Source organism: Platichthys flesus, chromosome 1, assembly GCF_949316205.1.
Source record: "Platichthys flesus chromosome 1, fPlaFle2.1, whole genome shotgun sequence".
Taxonomy (NCBI): Eukaryota; Metazoa; Chordata; class Actinopteri; order Pleuronectiformes; family Pleuronectidae; genus Platichthys; species Platichthys flesus.
The window spans coordinates 5,953,739-5,972,521 of NC_084945.1; the positions used below are offsets into that span (position 1 = coordinate 5,953,739).

The 18,783-nt window shown below is 41.9% G+C and overlaps 1 protein-coding gene across 1 annotated transcript in view; it reads left to right on the forward strand.

The window, feature by feature from the left end:
• The window catches only part of glceb (glucuronic acid epimerase b), a 41,523-nt gene extending 23,020 nt beyond the window's left edge, over window positions 1–18,503 (forward strand). The window contains exons 3-6 of the mRNA XM_062401372.1: window positions 1,671–2,200; window positions 8,149–8,394; window positions 14,419–14,711; window positions 14,940–18,503. Of these exons, the coding sequence (XP_062257356.1) occupies window positions 1,684–2,200; window positions 8,149–8,394; window positions 14,419–14,711; window positions 14,940–15,671 (1,788 nt within the window). The 5' untranslated portion in view covers window positions 1,671–1,683 and the 3' untranslated portion in view covers window positions 15,672–18,503. The remainder of the gene's footprint in view (window positions 1–1,670; window positions 2,201–8,148; window positions 8,395–14,418; window positions 14,712–14,939) is intronic.
• The last annotated feature ends 280 nt before the right edge of the window (window positions 18,504–18,783 follow it).

Consider the following 18,783-nt stretch of genomic DNA (forward strand, 5'->3'; position numbering starts at 1 on the left):
CTGATCTCGGCTTACCGAGGAATTCTTTAAACTGCTCCAAGCACAGCTCATTCTCACAAAACAGTCTACCTAAGTAGTTTTAAAGGCATTTAATGTACTTCAGTAAATTATTGACTGTACAGGTTTACTGTACAGTCGTTTGGAGAAAGCAGAGTATCATTTCAATGACTGATGGATTTAAAAAGTTGGCTTTTTCAATCTAACATCTGTTATTAGTTTTAGTTACTATATCGACCTGGAAATGAGGGTAATGTGTCCCCCTTAATCTAGAACTAATACGAATGAGTGTTGTACGTGTTTTTTTCACCTTTCTCGTGGAACAACAGTGAATCTAGTGCTGTACCTATTTAAGTGGTACATTATTTATGTATAATTATTCCATCAAATAGCCTAAATTCACGGTTCCGCTTTTTGCAGTTTTACTCCGAAGCCTTAATTTAGAGGAATCTTATTCTTCATCCTCTGTTGTAAAAGCACTCTAGAGGTCCATTCCCCTATTTAAGAGTCAGACATTAACCTTGTTCAAAAACCTGCTGGCACTATAATTTGACTGCAGCGCTATGGCTGATAGCAACTGTCCAATTAATGCACAATAATTAAGCTGACCTTTTAGTCGTGGCTTTGTTTAAGCTGAGATATTGGAATTAACTTGGAGGGTAATGATTTTCCTCCTCTCCCTACTCCGTCATCAGAGGACCTGGTTCTGTTGTACCGATGATAGTAAATTCTATGAGCTGCAATTAGTGTGGAGGAGGAGACCCCTCAGTATGTACATTGATTTCTTGCTGGCGTGGTGAAGACCCCGGAGACGCACTGAGAACATTTAAATGTGAATCAATGTTGACATGTCTGATTCGCTCTCTGCTGAATGAGATCTCCATCCAATTAGGCAAGTTGACGAGGAATTTGCTGCATCATTCCATTCAGAGTTCTAAAACAAAATAACTTTAATTTGGCCATTTAATCGTTAATCCTTTTGGGTTCTTTACATGTTGCATTCTTTCAATTAAAAATTATTTTTCTTATAACATACAATAGAGCCATTTGTAGAAAATATACTTGTTCATTGACTATTAAACAAGACACATGAACACAGTGGCGTTCAAAGCACAATCCACATCTTATTACTGGTCACAAAACAGTTTTTAGCATTTACCATCTCTCTCATCCACTGCTCGACAATGGATCCTTGTTTCCGAATTATTTCATTCAAAGTCTGAGTGAAACTGTAGCTGACACTAAGTAGCCCCCCACAAGTCTAGAAGACACATTCTTGTCGAAAGGACAAACTGTGCTCTCTCACTACAGAGCCTGTCTTTCTCACTGCATTGGCAACACAAATGCACAGAATCACACAAAAAAATCTTATACAACTGTGGCTCCAAAGTCTGGGGAAGAGAGGAACATGAATTTAGATCTGCTGTTACAGTTGCTTAATTACTGCAGTGCATGAAAACATGTTGTCATGTTGCATAACCTTATTTCTGGTATTCATTTATTGGTTTTATTTTTATTCTGCCCTCCAAAAGTTGTGCTATATGTTCTTGACTGTATTTAGGTCATTGTGATTAGATATGCACCTTTTACACTTCATGCTTTGTTCTCTAATAACAATGAGTCAAGTAATTATGATTTAATTTGTATTTATTTTGTGTGCTTTTGTCCCACAGGTGACTTGTGACAATGCGCTGCCTGGCTGCTCGGGTGAACTACAAGACCCTCATTGTCATCTGCTGCCTCTTCACACTCATCACTGTGTTGCTGTGGAACCGATGCTCCAGTGATACCTCGGTGCACTTCCTGCCCCGGGCCGCCCTCGTGGCTCCCAGTCCCAGGGTGGGGGATGCCAGCATCAGCAGCCAGCAACACCCTCCCCAGCCCCCAGAGCCCCCGCCTGTTGTTGGGGGCGTCAGCGGCGTCAAGTTTGATGAAATTGACTGCCTGATCAACGACGAATCCACGATCAAAGGGCGGCGTGAGGGCGGAGAGATCTACCTGCCCTTCACCTGGATGGAGAAGTACTTTGAGGTGTACGGGAAAGTTGTGCAGTACGACGGATACGACCGCTTTGAGTTCCAGCACAGCTACTCGAAGGTCTACACGCAGCGCGAGCCCTACCACCCCGATGGCGTCTTCATGTCATTTGAGGGTTACAACGTGGAGGTCCGTGACCGCGTCAAGTGCATAAGTGGAGTGGAAGGTAAGGACTTTAATCATTGATGTTCACATAGTTGAGCACAGCTTGAGGTTCATCAAATGTAGTTACCGTGCAGCTAAATACTAATATCTTTAAGAAACTCATAGGAATTGTGTTATTTTAGATTCTTGAAAAACAAACATTTTGTAGGAAAAACAAAACCCTGAGTTTGGATTTTTGGATTTGCATTTTGTCAGTGTGCTGGTGTTTTTTTTTTTCCCCTGTGACACACAAGGGCATAAAATATTCAACATGCAAACACACCGACAACAGTAGTTGTCACTCAGAGCGAATACCTCTGGCAACAGTCCCCTTAAATCCAGTCGAGCTGCACCAAAATTCACACACTAGATATAAATCGAAAATCTCACAATATTTAACAAAGTGAATAAAGAAAATCCTGGGTCTGCTTTTAGAATCACCAAAAACATTTACTGGGTTCTTCTCTGACCCAATTGGTGCTGATTTACTTCCATCAAGTGTCATGGGAATCTGTTCAGTTGTTTTTGTGTAATCTTACTCACAAACCAACAAACAAACAAATGGACCATTCAAATTTCAATTCATTTGTCTTTATTTAACACCAACTTATACAATCGATTATCTCAAGGCACTTTCGATAGTGAGGTCGAGCCAAACAAACAGGGTTGAAATCATAACTGTATTGGCTCAGGTAATAAACCATCTGGTTCCTCACTTGTACATAGCATAAACCATCAACACAGCAGAAATTTAATGTGTGATGATGAGGAGGGTATTACATCATAAACTGTGATTCACTTTTAGACACCACTGATAGATATGTTACATTCAATGAGGACTATTACAGCAAAGAGATGCATCATGAATGAAATGACTTGATTTCAAGCTCTATTTCAGAAGCACCTCTGCCACACATTCCCAAAAGAAATATAACTTCTATTTAAAACAGATTAGAAAGTCAATTAAAAACGTATATTTCCTTCAGTCAGACATTTGCACATTTCTTTGTGTAGATAATCTTTCTGGAACTCTGGTAAGTGAATTCATTTCTCTCCTCTTCCCTCACATTTCGTCTTCAAAGTTGTTTCTCTTTCAATGTTCCTTTCAAAATAATTGCCAGGAAGGATCAATATCTCATTTAAAAAAAACTATTAGTTCAAACCCCATTGTCATCAATATAGTTCCGTGCCCCGCTTACTTGAAGAAGTACTTCTTCAAACTTAATAGATTCATTAGACGTCCTTTATTGTCAATTAAAAAAAGTCTCCTTTAAAAGTCACAAAAATAAGGTCACGACAGGAAGTCAAAGTGAAGCGTTCGTCCCCCAAAGTCTTCCCTCGCATAGTCAAACATTGCTTTTATCACTGAATTTGAAAGGGTGCAGTTTACAGTTATTCAGCCACAGTCCTGAGTCCTTTTCCACTCCAGACTTTCCTTCTATGGTGGGTACATGTAGTAAATGTTCAATTATTCACGAGCAAAGTGTCAGTTGCGGAGGTTAGCTTGATGAGTAATGAGAGACAGTGTCTTTTAAGAGCCATTTTCCAGCAGTAAATAGGTATTTCTGCTGAGATGGATGGTACACTTTCCAACATTGGCATTTTTTTTTATGTGTTGACAGAAATCTGCTTTTCAGTTCATCACACAAACAGAACCGCTGAGTGGATTTCTTTATGACAAAGTCTGCAGAGAACAGAATTGTGAGGTTGGTCAGAAAACCTATAAAAAAAACACATTTGTTCGATAAGTTCCATTAACTTAGGTTGTTTTTCAATAAATTGCTTTTTATATGTTTGTAGCTCTCCATCTTTTTTTTTAATCAGAACTGCTGCACGTAATGGCCTTTCTGGGTGACAAGTTATATTTCCTCCATCATAGTTGAGCCCAAATGCAACACATGCATGAGAGGGAACATACGAAGTGGTAAATGGGTCAGAAAGGAGTACAGCCCTCTCTCTGGGCTGAGCCAAGTTATTCTCCCCCTCCAATTGCTTTCAGATCGTTTCTCTTCGTATAGAACTGAGGAAACATTTCAACGCTGCCACACACTTGCACTTACACCCGCACAATTTATCAAGGTCCATTAATTAAGCCCAGGGCTCTGTTGCGATGTAGCACTCCACATCCACCAGCTTACACACCTCTTTTCAACATATTTTTTTATACGTGAAAGTAGCAGTTCATTAATTAGCCTGTCACAGTCAGAGGCACCTTAAGGCTTACACGGGGCATGGGAGCGTTTTCTCTCCCGAGTCTCCCTCAACCCGTGGAAAAGTGCTTTAACAGGACCCACAGCAATATGAAATGTTATAATGACCACTCTACATCACTCCGGCATTAAATTGCTGGACATCCAGTTAAATTTGTACTAATATCCACAGCTCCAACGGTCGTTTGTTTCTTTAAACTGTGATGGTATTGGGATGAAACTAATTGAGACTGAGGGTGTTTCAGACAGTCTCTGAATGCGAATGTAGGTTGTCTGGATTCATGAAACACTCGCAGCACTACTCGTTCCTCGTCACATCTACCGGAGGGCCTGTGATTTCGCTGTAGTTTAAGATATTGAGGTCCTTAATTCCCCAGAGTCTCCATGACACAGAAGCAGGTTCCTAAAAAAAAGTCTTTATAAGTCTAATATATTAAATGAACTGGTTATAACGTGCGTTTAAAAACACTTAGACACAGGATGTAGATTTGTAGGAATCTTTTGTTACTCTCACTGCAATAAGAGAATCCCAATGAGAGAAAACATTGTTATTGTCCTTGGAGCAATTATGCTAAAAAGAGATGCACTCTCTGTAAGCTGTCGCCAAACTAGGGCTCTGATAAATGTACATTCTTGATGTTAAACTTAATAGAAAATGGAAAATATTCCATTCAATAAATAGTTAGTTTATACCTTATCTGTTCTTTTTAGATCCAGTTTTTCAGAGGTTGCTAAATTGAGTAAACTGCTCCTTAGGAGGGAGGATTGATGTGGGAGCACTGGGGTTTCAGGTGAATTGAAAATGGTTCAGGGGTCAGCTAAAAGGACCGCTCAGCAGAATCTTGCTCTGTGCCCCTGGGAGGTTAGAATGGACTCTTTATCAGGAAGGGCAATCAGGTTGTGTGCTATGGTCATCTCCTAATACAGTTTTCTCCCAATACGTTCACCAGGTGAGAGATCTCCACAAAGCAAAGGTCCTGTTGTGTCTGAACACGGAAACTAAACAACACATCATTCAAGCTAAATCAGACAATAGGAGACTTGATCCTCGCAATTTTCCCAGACGCTGATTTTGCCCACACGTTTTTATGCAGTTACAGGTTGATCTTAGATTTCAGTCCGAGTGGCATTAAAAGTCTTAAAAAGTGTTAAATCAAACTTGCCTTAAGCCGCAGGAGCCCTGAGAAAAATGAGTCTCCGGCAGCCGGGTACTATCATTAGTGGAAGTAGTTAATCCTCCTGAACAACACCCTCTTAAATCATGATACGTCTCGTTTTCTGTGTCTCCCACTGCCTCCTGCGCTACCTTTTATCTTTGCTCCCAGTTCTGTTGCGGACCACCATCACTTACACATTTGTTCAAACACAGTAATGAAACATGTCCCATAGCTTTTTAAGTGCTTGACAAAATGCTCACATTATCACTTCTGCTCTTGATGCCTGGTTTCTTTTTTACTTAACACAATATATCCCTTTCTAGAACAGAGGGGAGCTAGTCTAACAGAATCAAGGGCACCGCTGCAAACCACTGTGGTTAGAGGGCGGTTACATCGACTCCAAACCACACAACATTAGGATCCCATTTCAATCGGTGCATTTAAAAAAATAAAATAAAATTCCGGTTTGGAGACGGCGAGCATTGTTATTCTTTTCATTTGTAATGTTTTCCAATAGGCTTACACCTGTAGTGCAGGATATGTTTCATATAATTACCTAATACAGCTGGGTTAGAGCCAGATGATGCAGTTTTTCGAGTGTTCAACCCTCGTGTTCTGCTGGGTTTCCCACAGAATTAGATGGAATCTGTGGCGGTAGCTGCCCGGGGGTGGGGGGGGGGGGGGGCTCGAGTTGCCACAGTCTAGTTAATTGATGGGAAACAGTGCTCTGTGAAACACTTAACAGCAGGAAGTGTCATATCCAGCTTAATAATTAGAATATATAAGTGTTTCATGATGAGCTCAGCTGTATTCCAAACATTAAAGCAGCATTAAGATGGTTTAGCCACCAGGAGGCAGATAAAACTACAAAACAGCTCAGGGAAACTCAGTTCTGACACACGATTGGTTTCTTAAACCATTATGGAAAAGGAACTGACAAACAATTATAAATAATATGTCCAGTATTTATTTGGCTTTCATGATACATTGCAGACATTTTCTTCAAAGTTGAAATGGAGCCGTTTCCTTACTGCAGCTTTAGGTTCTACTCATATTCATCAACATGTCAGAGTTTCAGGGTCAAAAACAAAAGTTAGTCTGTAGCTTTATTATCTCCAGTGGGTTTAGAAGCTGCTCCAACACATAGAAGACCTAGAAGAAGGTTTTGAATTCAAGTTCTCTCTCGCTGGAGTCGGAGAAATATGTGGAGGCTTAACAGTCAATTCCACATGGATTACATAGAGTTATTCAGTGAGTAGCACACTGTTACAGAGTTAGGATTTTGACAGTCATTTGACTTAAGCTGTCGAGGGAGATGCCCGTAACAAGACAGGCATGGAGAAGAGTCTGGCAGGGGATTGGAAGAAAGTGGGAGTTGGTGGGGTTGTATAAGTTTGTATGTGAGTTTATGTGTTTCTTTCTGTTTTCTTTTACCAAGGCAATCAAATATATCAGCTTTCTATCAGGAGGTGTTGTACTAATTGTGATTATATTATTAGTATTGTCTTGATTTGAGCCTGGGTCATATTTTCTTTTTCTGCACATTTGTGTTGACACCCAGATGCCTCATGAGTGTATTTGTTTACATACTCGCCATGTACTATATATGCTACCTGAGTATTCAAGTAGATATCACACCGCAGAATTCAGAACATATATAACCTCATGGTTTGCAATTTGAAAAAACAGGAAGAGGTTAGTTTATGGTTAAAAATTATCAGGGTGCAGTTATAGACAGAAAGAAATGCCGGTAAATCAACAATGATGTGAAAATTGAAAGTATCTGCCCTCCATTGTTAATATTCATGTTGCATCTTGTGGATGCGTAGCATTAATTTCTGAGGACGTGCACAATCGAAGCAAAAAAACAGACATTGGATATACCAGCTCCATGATGCTCCTGCTTAGTAGTTAACAGCAAGTATATCTCCAGCAGAAAACACAAGTGATCAGCTATGTTCGGAGTGGTAATTATTTTGAGACAAGGAGGCCCATTATCACCAGCGCTAATCAGAGCATATTGTGTTCTTCTCTGGAGGATGGGGTTTGAATTGCACATTTGCTCTCTCCATCACAAGGTCTTGAAGTGAACTATCTGTTAATCAGACTGATGCTCCTGCCCAAGCTATTTCTGGCTGTGTGAACACTGAAGCTCGCCTCCGGTGAAATGCTGTAGATTAGCTTGGATTTCACCACGCTGTGAAATTATTAGCCACAGCTTCTGCCGGTGGTATTTTTCACTTACATTTTTCTGCTCTTTATTTGTTATGACCATTTTCTGCTCTCTCCTGTTGCTCTGTTTACAAATTAAGATGGACTCAGATTTGAATCCTTGTTAGTGCTGTGGAAAGTTTTAGTTATTTATTTGGTCCAGTTTTACTGATGTAATCATGGTTATGTCATCTGCCATGTTAAAAGGAACATCTGCTTAATTCCCTGCAATGAGTTTAAAAAAAGAAATGATCACCACAAGATTTAGAACCATTTTTAACATTCAAAGTAACCACTAGAAAATGACATAAGCATAATGTTTTTGCAATGTCCTGTTTCGTTTATTTATTTTTACATCTTTTAATTTACCACTCTCTCTTCTTTTCACCCAGGCGTGCCTCTCTCAACCCAGTGGGGCCCTCAGGGCTACTTCTACGCCATCCAGATTGCCCAGTACGGTCTGAGCCATTACAGCAAAAACCTGACAGAGCGCCCTCCACACGTGGAGGTCTACGACACCGTGGAGGAGAGAGACAGCCGGGCCAGCACAGCACCCTGGAGTGTGCCGAAAGGTTGTGCTCTCAGCCGTGTCCACGACAAGACCCGAGCTACCTCCGTGCGTCAGTTCAGTGCTCCAGGTAAGCAAACCTGCCACGAGCCCCGACAGCCTCCAGGCATGCAGCTTATCTCCTTTAACTGTGGCTGTAAGAGGCTCGATATGCAACTGCACCCTCAGGACAGGATGAGTCACCGGCACAGTCGTGGAATACGAGCGGCTGATGCCGGTTGACAGCGGACACCCCACGTAATCACAGAGTCCTATAAATTACAGAATTGATTAAAGAAGCAGCTTCACACATTTCATCCTATATTTTTTATATTTGTCACATTTATGTTGTCTAAACGAAATGTGAAAATTCCTGCTGGTGCTTCAGACGCCTCCTTTAAGCGAGATCAGGTTGAAATTAAAACTATATTCTTGTTTTTAGCTGAAGTCAAGGAATTAGTTAGATCAGCTTTTGTCCGATTGTCTTTTTATAATTTAAACATTCTGTAGATTAGCATAACGTTATTTCCTAAATCAAGTAATATTAATATAGTTATATGTAGATCAAATCACCCTAATAGCTCGAGGTCAGGTTCTCTGTTGTCATTAGGCAGATTCCATTATCTTTAACATTATCCGAAAGGATTTATATGTAATTTTAGTAATTACAAGTTTCCTTATTTTAATGAACCTTTTTTAGAATGTTGTATGCACTCATAACACAGGCAGTACAATAACATGTTTATACACAGTATATACACATATATCTATATATAGATGTATATAAAGGGTGAGTCACAGATTGAGTTAACATCTAAACAATTCTCTGAGATCTTTGTGAAATTTAAAATTGAAGACAGAACTATAAGATCCTTCCAAACTGTTGAATTGTCGCCCTATTGTCTCTTCATTTCTCCTCAAGTACGTAATTAACACACTTTCATAAAATGTAATCACTCGCGATAAAGCTTACTGACTTTGCACCATTTTACCTCCAAGGAATCAAATTTAATTCACCTCTATCTCATTGCATCCCGGAGTCGTGTGGTACAGAGAACACTGTGCTCCAGGTGCCTCAGAACATGTAGTCATTTGTTTTTGGGTGCGGTGTTCTCACTTATGCATCTAAAAATTGATCTTTGAAGACGGAAAATATAAAATAAAAAAACCTCTTGACTCTTATTGTTATTTCAACTGCATCCCTAACAGGATTACTCTCCGGGCAGTATGTGACGGGATACAGACTCAGATGCTGTGGATTTTAATTCTGACCAAACTATTCAGAAGCACAGATACAGCTGAGCAAATCAATGGGATCAAATTTGGGTCCGAGGAGGAAAACACTGAGCTTGTGATAACGTCCTCCAGCATGTGCTCTACTCTCTGGACTCTCAGGTCCTCCTAGAGGAGACCAGTCCACGTTCTCCTAGGATATCTGGTCCATCCTCAGGGTGGCAAGTCCCAGAGCAGTTGAGCAGATTTAATGGGGAGAATCTGGCCCTGATCATTGCTGAGACAGGTGGCTTTACATTCAGCTGCTGGAGTCTTGCATTGGAGACACTGTGGGACCACCTCAGGCCTCCTATCCTGCACAGACAGCTGGTATCAAAGGCAGCCAGATGTCGTTTCAGGTCTGAGGTCAGTTTCAAAGTCTGGATAGTGTACAGGAGGACAGACAGGACCAGGCTGGTGCTCGGCTGTCTATTCCTCTAATAAGGGAGAGACTTGCTCAGGTGTCAGAAGAACGATTGATCCTGCCTCTCTTGGAAAATGTCCAAACTTCAGTACGTGTCTGAAAGCAGCAGAGTTAGTAGACTGCTGTCTGTTGACTCTTAAGCTTAAGCATAACTACTAGAACAAGTTGGACACCCAGGTTTATGTCTTTAGTGCTGAGACATGACTGTGCAAATCTATAAGTGGTTGTGATCTGTAAAATAACGATAGCCACTTTGCAGAGATACTTTTTGGAAACGAGAGAAGTCTGAATCTTTGACCCAGCGATGACTAGGAGTTTATTCTTCTCATCTGATCTGCTGAGATTTCCAGGACAGTCAAATTTTCTCTGAATTCTCTCGAGTGGATGAAATTTTACCCACATCTCCTATTTCTTCAGCTTTCATCCCCTCATCATCATCCTCATCATTTCCATTCATTCTATCGCTCTACAGCTTATTGTCTCTCTGCTCATCGCTCAGCTCGTTTCTTCCAGCTTCGACTCTCCATCTTTCCTTGACATCATCATGTTTTCATCATCGCTCTTCAGCCTTCCCTTGACAGTCTTCATTCTCCATTAATCTTCACTGTCTATCACTGTATTTCCGTCTTCAACCTGTATTTTATCATTTCCACCTACTTATCAGCCCTCAACACTCTTGTGCGTCCTAAACGTTGCAGTCATATATGTCTGATTCATTTTAATGCCTTCTGTTCTCGTACATATTTCTTTATTTTTATTCCTCTGCTGTCAGTTTCTCTCTCTGTCCTCTGCCTTCCTTCCCTTCTCCTCCTTCTCCCTTCTTTCTACTGTATCTAGGGCACCTGTGTTGAGCAGCCCCTCAAAGCTTCTGACAAGTGGATCAATCGTCAGTCCCCTGATAATAACCCGCTGTCTACCATCTGCACATGGCTGCACGAACACCGTCCTCCACAGAGCACCGTTATTTTCTCAATCCCCTCGTGGTTCGATTATTGATATAAGAATGATATAATTGTTCACTGTTTGCAGACGCAGTACCATCTGTCGCCAGCTGTACTGCGTCTAAAAAGTTTTCTCAAATCTTTAAAGTGTTACGCCACCAAATTAAAGCAAAGTGATAAACATACAAAACATACAAAGTCTCTTTAAAGCTCCTTAAGATTTCAGTCCTGGGAGACCTTGAGTAACTCCTTCATCACAAATACAAAGTCAGGCCATTATAGATGCCACTGTGATCCACTTGCCTGATGGTTTTATGTAGTTCTTATTACACTGAAGTATGTTCGAGTGCTTAATCTTCCAGTAAGTTTGGTTTTGATTAGTTGTTTGATATTGTAGAAACAGGATTAAACCTGACTCACGAAATATCAAAAGCATTTCTCAAATACTGTTTCTCCACCATCACCAGGATATGTTTGCTTAATCTCTGGTCAGTGGAAGGAAGTGGAGATGATGTCGTCCATCTTTATTCACAGTTAATGGTCCACACAGACTCAAGACTTCAAGGCACATCTTCTGAATCCTGACTTGAAAATAGTGAATACTTCCTCAAACATACATTTTTGATTTTAAAGATTTATGAGAATCACTGCTTAAGATATTTTCTTCCAATTTATTCATATTAAAAATGCCTCATTAAATCTACTATTTGAACAGGAAGTTACCAGTTGCATAATTCTTTAGATAAAATCAAAACTTATGTTTCTCAAAATCTCAAAGGCCAACAATCAGGTTGTCATTATGGTTTCAGTTTTATCAAATGTTTAAGTTTTGGACACTGAATCAATCACCTTGGCCTAGTATTTTATTCATATTTTACAATATTGCATGGGCAAAAGATGAATTGAAGAAAAATAATTAAGAAATACGAATAAAAATAAATCAACATTCCAATTTCCTAGAGGTTAAATAAGCCCCATGTCTCCTGAATGTGTTTCTGTCTGAATCCTTGAACGGCATTGACTGTTGTCCTGTCACTTCATCTTCTTTTTGTCCCCTGACGCACAACATGCATTGTACATGTGTTTTCACGTGTTCGCCTCACACACTCACTCATGAATACGAGCAGGGTTTGTGCTGACATGTGCATCGAGCTGCACGTCTCCTCTGTCTCCTGCCTTATTGCTAAGCAGCCGGCGAGCTGAGCAGAGGAGGTGGAATCTCTTCCTCTATATTCCCTGTCCATCCTTTATTGATGGCAGTGTAATCACAGGGCCAGCGTACAAATCCACTTACTCTCTGCATTGCCTTAAGTAATGGATTTATGAGTGCATTAAAGAGCCGTAGTCATCTAGAGGCCCCTGCCAGACTGGCTCTCTCCTTCACTCTCCTGCTGATCAACTGTCTTTGTGTCTCCGTCCACCTCGTCTGCCTCTGCTGTTTCAGCTCGTGTCATGCGAGATCTCTCCGTCTCCGATTCTCAATTGTCTTCTCGCTGTTGGCTCATTTTCACTCTTTCCGCTCTTCAGCTGGCCTTAAGGGCTCTTGTGCGACCCATCATTCCATTACCCTCCTTTTCTGTTTCCTCACTCCTCCACGCTGTCCTCCCTCTGTCCTTCGGGGGAGCCTTGATTAGAAAAAGGTTTGTTTAGACCCAGCAATGAGGCCAAAGGGGAGATCAATCGAGGAGATTGTGGTGCTCCTGGGTTTTGAAATTAACTCAACTCAAGTTTAACTGGCTGAGAGATGATTGGGTGAGAGCAGCGCCGTGGAAGTGTGTGGGAAGAGTAGAGAAGTTGCACTCTGTCATGAAACGGCTCATGTGAGACTACACATCTCTCAGGAGGAAAAAGAGGAGACATGTAGAAGACAGTGGAATTTGTAAGTCATTTCTTCCTGCCTTCAGCTTTTCCGTTTGTCTGACCCCAGCATTCTCCTGCTGCTTTCTTCATATGTGAAACGCAAACGTAAAGTTTGGTCGGTTCATGGCAGAAAACGGCATTAATTGTAAGCTCTACAGAAAACCTACTGTGGAATATGTAGGTCAGTAGTATCAGTGCTGTGGTGAGAGCTTGAATGTGTGAAAGTGTAACTCAGGCTATGAAAGAGACAGAGTAAAAAAAGAAACCTCACAGAACCAAACAAAAACCCTCCCTCCTGGGAGGAGAGAGAGAGAGAGAGAGAGACAGCTGATTCCTCCAGACCTCTCGTATCACCATCAGGAGAATGGATTCAGATGTGGCTCATCTTCTCCTGACGCCCGTCTGCCACTCTGATTTCCTCCTCAACCAGCAGAGGAGAAAAGAACATACAAGGGCCGCTGACAAAAAGTACCACAAAAACAAAATCCCTTCCACAACATGGAAAACATCATCAGGTTGAGGAAAAATGTGAAGGAGAATCTTTAATGAAGAGTTCTTTTAATCTAGCTTTATTTATATATTTAACAAGTACAAGGACAAACACAATATTGTTTTCAGATGTACAAATACATTTTCCTCATCGAGAACACAATCCAACTTCCTGATAAAAGATTTTCAGTTTATACTGAAGGAACATTTAATCATCACTTACTCACAGGAAGTAAAAACTAAAGACACATTATTGAAAATAAATCCAAAACAAACTGCTGAAATGTTGAAATAATATATACACATATGGAATAAAAAAAGGAGAAATGCTTTAATAATAATTTAATAATTGATTTGTATTGTCTGAGAGCATTTCCTCTTTTCCTTTCATAAAGGATGGCCCAGTGTTTCCTTAAGGAGATAACATAGGAAACATTGAAGCTCCTCTCCTCATCATTAAGAGAACTCAAAAAGGTCTTGTCATGGCTGCAGCTGAAATCCTTCTGGATCATTTCACTCGGTGAAGAACTTTGTTAACTAAAGTAGACGATTCGACAGCAGCCAAAGAGCCGCAGTCGTCACACTCTCTTCTTCCATCCTGCTGCTGCTCACTTCTTTTCCTCTATTCTCTTCATTCTGTCTTCCTAATTAACTTCAATGTGCAGTGGAACATCTGTACTCAGCTTCCCATGAGAACCTCGTCTGTGCTTGTCTGAGTCTAACTTCTGTCTCTGCACTCGTGCACACGCACACTTTTCAAAGACACCTCACACACACACTCACTCTTACACACTTCACACAGGTAATAACGATTCATGACCCCTGAAATAAAAGGCAGAGAGTGTGTCTGAAGTCGTCAGTCTGTTATTGATTTGACATAGTGACTACAGAGTGAATCTTGGGATCATGAGTAAAAAGACGAGCTCTCATTGAAGCATCAAAGACGTCTATTCAGAGACAGACTTCCAGTCACTGTGCTAAAAATAGCCAATTGTCGTCTAGTAACTGTCTGAAGTTCTTAAATTCACTAAGTCTTTTATTTAGTTTGAAGGAATGCGCTTGAATATAGGCTGTTACCTTCTCCTTCCATTGGGCTGCTTCAGACACATTTGTTCCTCTGGTTCCACAGAGTCGTCAGAAGGCGTCTCCCTCCAGCTGGGAAACTCCAAAGACTTCATCCTCAGCTTGGACATCAAGTTCACCTCCAACGGCAGCGTGTCGGTGATCCTGGAAACCACCGAGAAGGGCCCCCCCTTCACCATTCACTATGTGACCAACTCGCAGCTCATCGCCTTCAAGGATCACGAGATCACCTACGGGATCGGGCCGAGAACCGCCTGGAGCACTCTGACCCGGGACCTGCTCACCGACCTGAGGAAGGGCGTCGGCTTGTCCAACACCAAGGCTGTGAAGGCCACTAAGGTGGGTTCATTAAATATCTGTGTTCTAATGAATATTTAACTGGACTGGAGCAGAAACAAATAACCTCTCAGTAGAAAATGAATCAGTAAGCACATGGATAAATGAGTCATCATTTAAAATCACGAATCCCCTTGGAAGGGAGTTAACTGTGTCATTAAAGTGAGATAATTAATCTCTCCAGTTTTCAAGCAACAAAGTTAAACTTTGCTTTGTGTCTGGTTTTCTCAGATCATGCCCAGACGGGTGGTGCGCTTAGTTCTACAAGGACGCGGCTCCGTCGACAACGTCACCATCTCCACCACCGCCCACATGGCCGCCTTCTTTGCTGCCAGCGACTGGCTGGTGCGCAACCAAGACGAGCGAGGCGGCTGGCCCATCATGGTCACTCGCAAACTGGGCGAGGGCTTCCGGCCTCTGGAGCCCGGCTGGTACTCGGCCATGGCCCAGGGCCAGGCCATGTCCACATTAGTGAGAGCCTACCTCCTCACAAAGGACCAGGTTTACCTCAACGCTGCCCTCAAGGCAGTCGGACCCTACAAGGTGCCTTCAGCGCAGCACGGGGTCAAAGCTGTGTTCATGAACAAGTACGACTGGTATGAGGAGTACCCCACCACGCCCAGTTCCTTTGTCCTGAACGGCTTCATCTACTCCCTGCTGGGACTCTACGACTTGACTGAGACAGCGGGAGAGAAGGTTGGCAGGGAGGCGGGGCAGCTGTTCAGCCGCGGCATGGAGTCGCTGAAGGCCATGCTGCCGCTCTATGACACGGGGTCGGGAAGCATCTATGACCTGCGTCACTTCATGCTGGGCGCCGCCCCCAACCTGGCGCGCTGGGACTATCACACTACGCACATTAACCAGCTGCAGCTGCTGGCGTCCATAGACAATGCTCCCGTCTTCAGAGATGTGGTCAAGCGCTGGAAAAACTACTTAAAAGGGATTCGCGCCAAGCACAACTAGGCAAAGTGTAGTCCACCAATGTGATCCAGCTGAGGGGAAGACTGTGTGTGTGTGAACTGGATAATGAATGTGAGGTGGGTTCTCGCACATTGTGTGAGTGCGTGTGTGTGTGTGAGTGCGTTCCTGGTTGAGGTTCAACATGTAACAGATGAGTTTAATCAGCTGCAGCTCACAACTCAAAAACGTTCTCATCTCTGCTGCAGGTTTTATATTTTCTGCCGACTGTAGCTCTCCTCCCCTTTTCCTTCAGCGAGTGTTTGTTATTATGCACACACCGTGTGTGTGTGTGTGTGTGTGTGTGATATACACTATTAGAGAAAGAAGAGACTCTTCAAATAGTTAAAACCGAATCACATTGAGGTCACAACGGTCTTCGATAAATCCACCACTACTTTTTTACCATTTCACCCCAGAGTTGCAAAGTTTATTGGAATAGATGAACTGTAAATAACAGAATATATGATACATTATTTGGAGAATGTTGCCAAAAAAATAAGGAATATCAATATTTTATTATTTTGGACTATAAATCTCAACTTCATCGTTTTTATCTCATAACCTTCGAATGACGATTTTTAAGTTTTTTCTCTCTAAGCTTTGAGGTGAGATTTATTTTCCCCTCATCCCTTCACAGGAAAGCTGAACAGTCGAATGCTTTACTTTTCTGAACCAGTAGCTTCCAGATCTGTTCTGAAGCACTTTTCTCTATGATACACATAACACACACATTTGCTTGCTTCGTGAGCTGAACTCGGTTTAAGTATTTGTGTTTAATATAAACTCAACATCGTGGACCATGTATAATATTTGATTGCAACGGCTCGGCCGCCAGCTGTTCACCCACTGCAGACTGTAAATATATGGACGACACATTTCCACCTACTGTCTAGAAATGAACCCACAATATCCTGGATACAAATGCCGATCATTTGTAACCAGAGTCTGTAGCAATCTGGGGATGGAGCTGCCCCAACATGAGCGTTCCGATACAATTCATGACGTATAATCAATAATCTGAATTACTAATTTGTCCTAGTTTGTCACGAGTGCTGAAGCCGCTGTAATCCACCAGTAAAGTTTTAAGACAACATGCTGTTTGCCACCATTCTCAGCTGAAACCAAACCCCCACTGAAGTCTGGCTGGTCACAAAGAATCATTAATAATTCATGTGGCGTTGAGGAACACGGCTGAAAGTAATTAGTTCTGCATCACTTTGAGTTCAGCTCAGTTTGTAAAGCATAAGTTTCCCATCTCGGAGAACCTGGCTGTGAATCCCAACTCAGTCCAGTCAGCTGTGTGTGTGTGTGTGTGTGTGTCTGTGTGCGGTCGCAGCTGATCACAAATCACAGTGATTAATGAAAAAGAAAGAAGGCGACTGAGAAATGAAGATTTGCTGATTTAAAAGTCTCCCCCCCCCCCCCATGTTCTTCTCGTTTGCACGGTTTGGATAAAGCAGGACGGTTCAGAGTCAGATATATTTAACTCCTTCGTGGGCGTATTCCAAATTAAGATCAATCTTAGGTTTTATTATTCATCATTTCCATTTAAACAAGGAAGTATGGATGCAGATGAGTCAGCAGTTTGGATGAATGGAGATCAATGTGCATTACAAGACAAATTCTAATGGAAAATTGGAGTAAGATCCGTTTTATTTTGAAGCTCCTTCATCCCATAATACAGTTTGAGTTTTTCTCCCACCTATGAAGAAGCAGCAGGAAGTTATCTGGTTCAGAAACATTCACAACAACTGGAAATTATCAGAACATTAAGACGATGCTGGATGTGACGTAGAAATTGTGGAAATCAAATGTTTTGTTTACGGCAAATTATGACGTTATCGCCCAAATCATGTGCATCTCGTCTTTCCAAATTTTCCCAATCTTTGTCTACATCTTCTACTTGTCTTCTCATCCTGAGATATTTAGATTCTGCATTTTTTAAGTTGTGCGTTCATTGCGCGGTAGAAACGTCATCAAAGCACCTGATCGCTCACTCGCTCTGAGTTTTCCTGACGTTTCCCTGCTGCTGTTCAGTGCTCGTCTGAAAAACAGCTGTAGAGTCATCTTCCTCTCAAAGTGAGCTGCAGGTGAAGCTAAGTGTAGACGTGTGTGTTGTGTCTCAGAGCAGAGGAAGAGGTGAGCAGCGGAGGCACAGCTGCATCTCACAGCCATGTCAGCTCTTAACGTTAAATTCAACAAAGCCAGGAGAAGTGGAGCCGGGGGGTGAATTCTTTATAAACACAAAGAGGCTCTCGTTTCTCTCTCCCTCTCTCTCTCTCTCTCTCTCTCTCTCTCTGGGTGCATGAACTCAGTGTTTTTAATCTGAGCGCTGCCCTGCTGACCGCAGCTCGAGGAGAAACCGACTCGCCCAGACACCAACAATTCACCCGGCTAATAGGCTGGAGAGGCGGCCGGGCGGCGGGGTCGCTCGTCAGGGATGAGTCAGCATCCACCGGCCTCACATTCACAAACACAACAGAGTGGAGCCCTCGGCTTCAATGAGGCTTTCATTGATCTGCTTTAAAGATTATTAATGAGAAGCAGGAGAATGTGGCGCCGACGTTCCTCTGAAAAGTGGCGGTGGTGAATTTTTCTTTGGTCGTTTTCATAAAACCGGAGGGAAACTTTGAGATAAACACTATTTCCCACAGAGTTTGATTTCAGGTCGTCTTAGTGTGAGAAATGAAGGAAAAGCTTGTGATTCATTCTGATGAAAAGAGTTGGTTCCTGACTTTAAAGCCGGCACATTATGCTTTTGTGTTTTATGGCTGTTGTGAATGTAAAAGTTCTGCAAAGTTAAAAAGCTCAAAGTCTTTATCGGGGGGGGGGGGGGGGGGGGCCTTAAAGAGACGGTAGATAAAATAAATTGTTTCTGACAGAGGCTGAAAGGAGGAGCTGCAGCGGTTTGAGATCATTACAGCATTTAAACTTTTTCAAATGATATCACAAAGTCAAAACTATGAACCTGAATATGTCTTTTAAACCTAATAAGGTAATTCACCGTCTTACTTTGTCTGGAAACGCGTTTTATTCTTGCAGTGGCCCTGATACTACCAGAGGTTTATGTAGTGGATGCAAACAGTGATATGAATGCTCAGTTCATAAAGCTAAC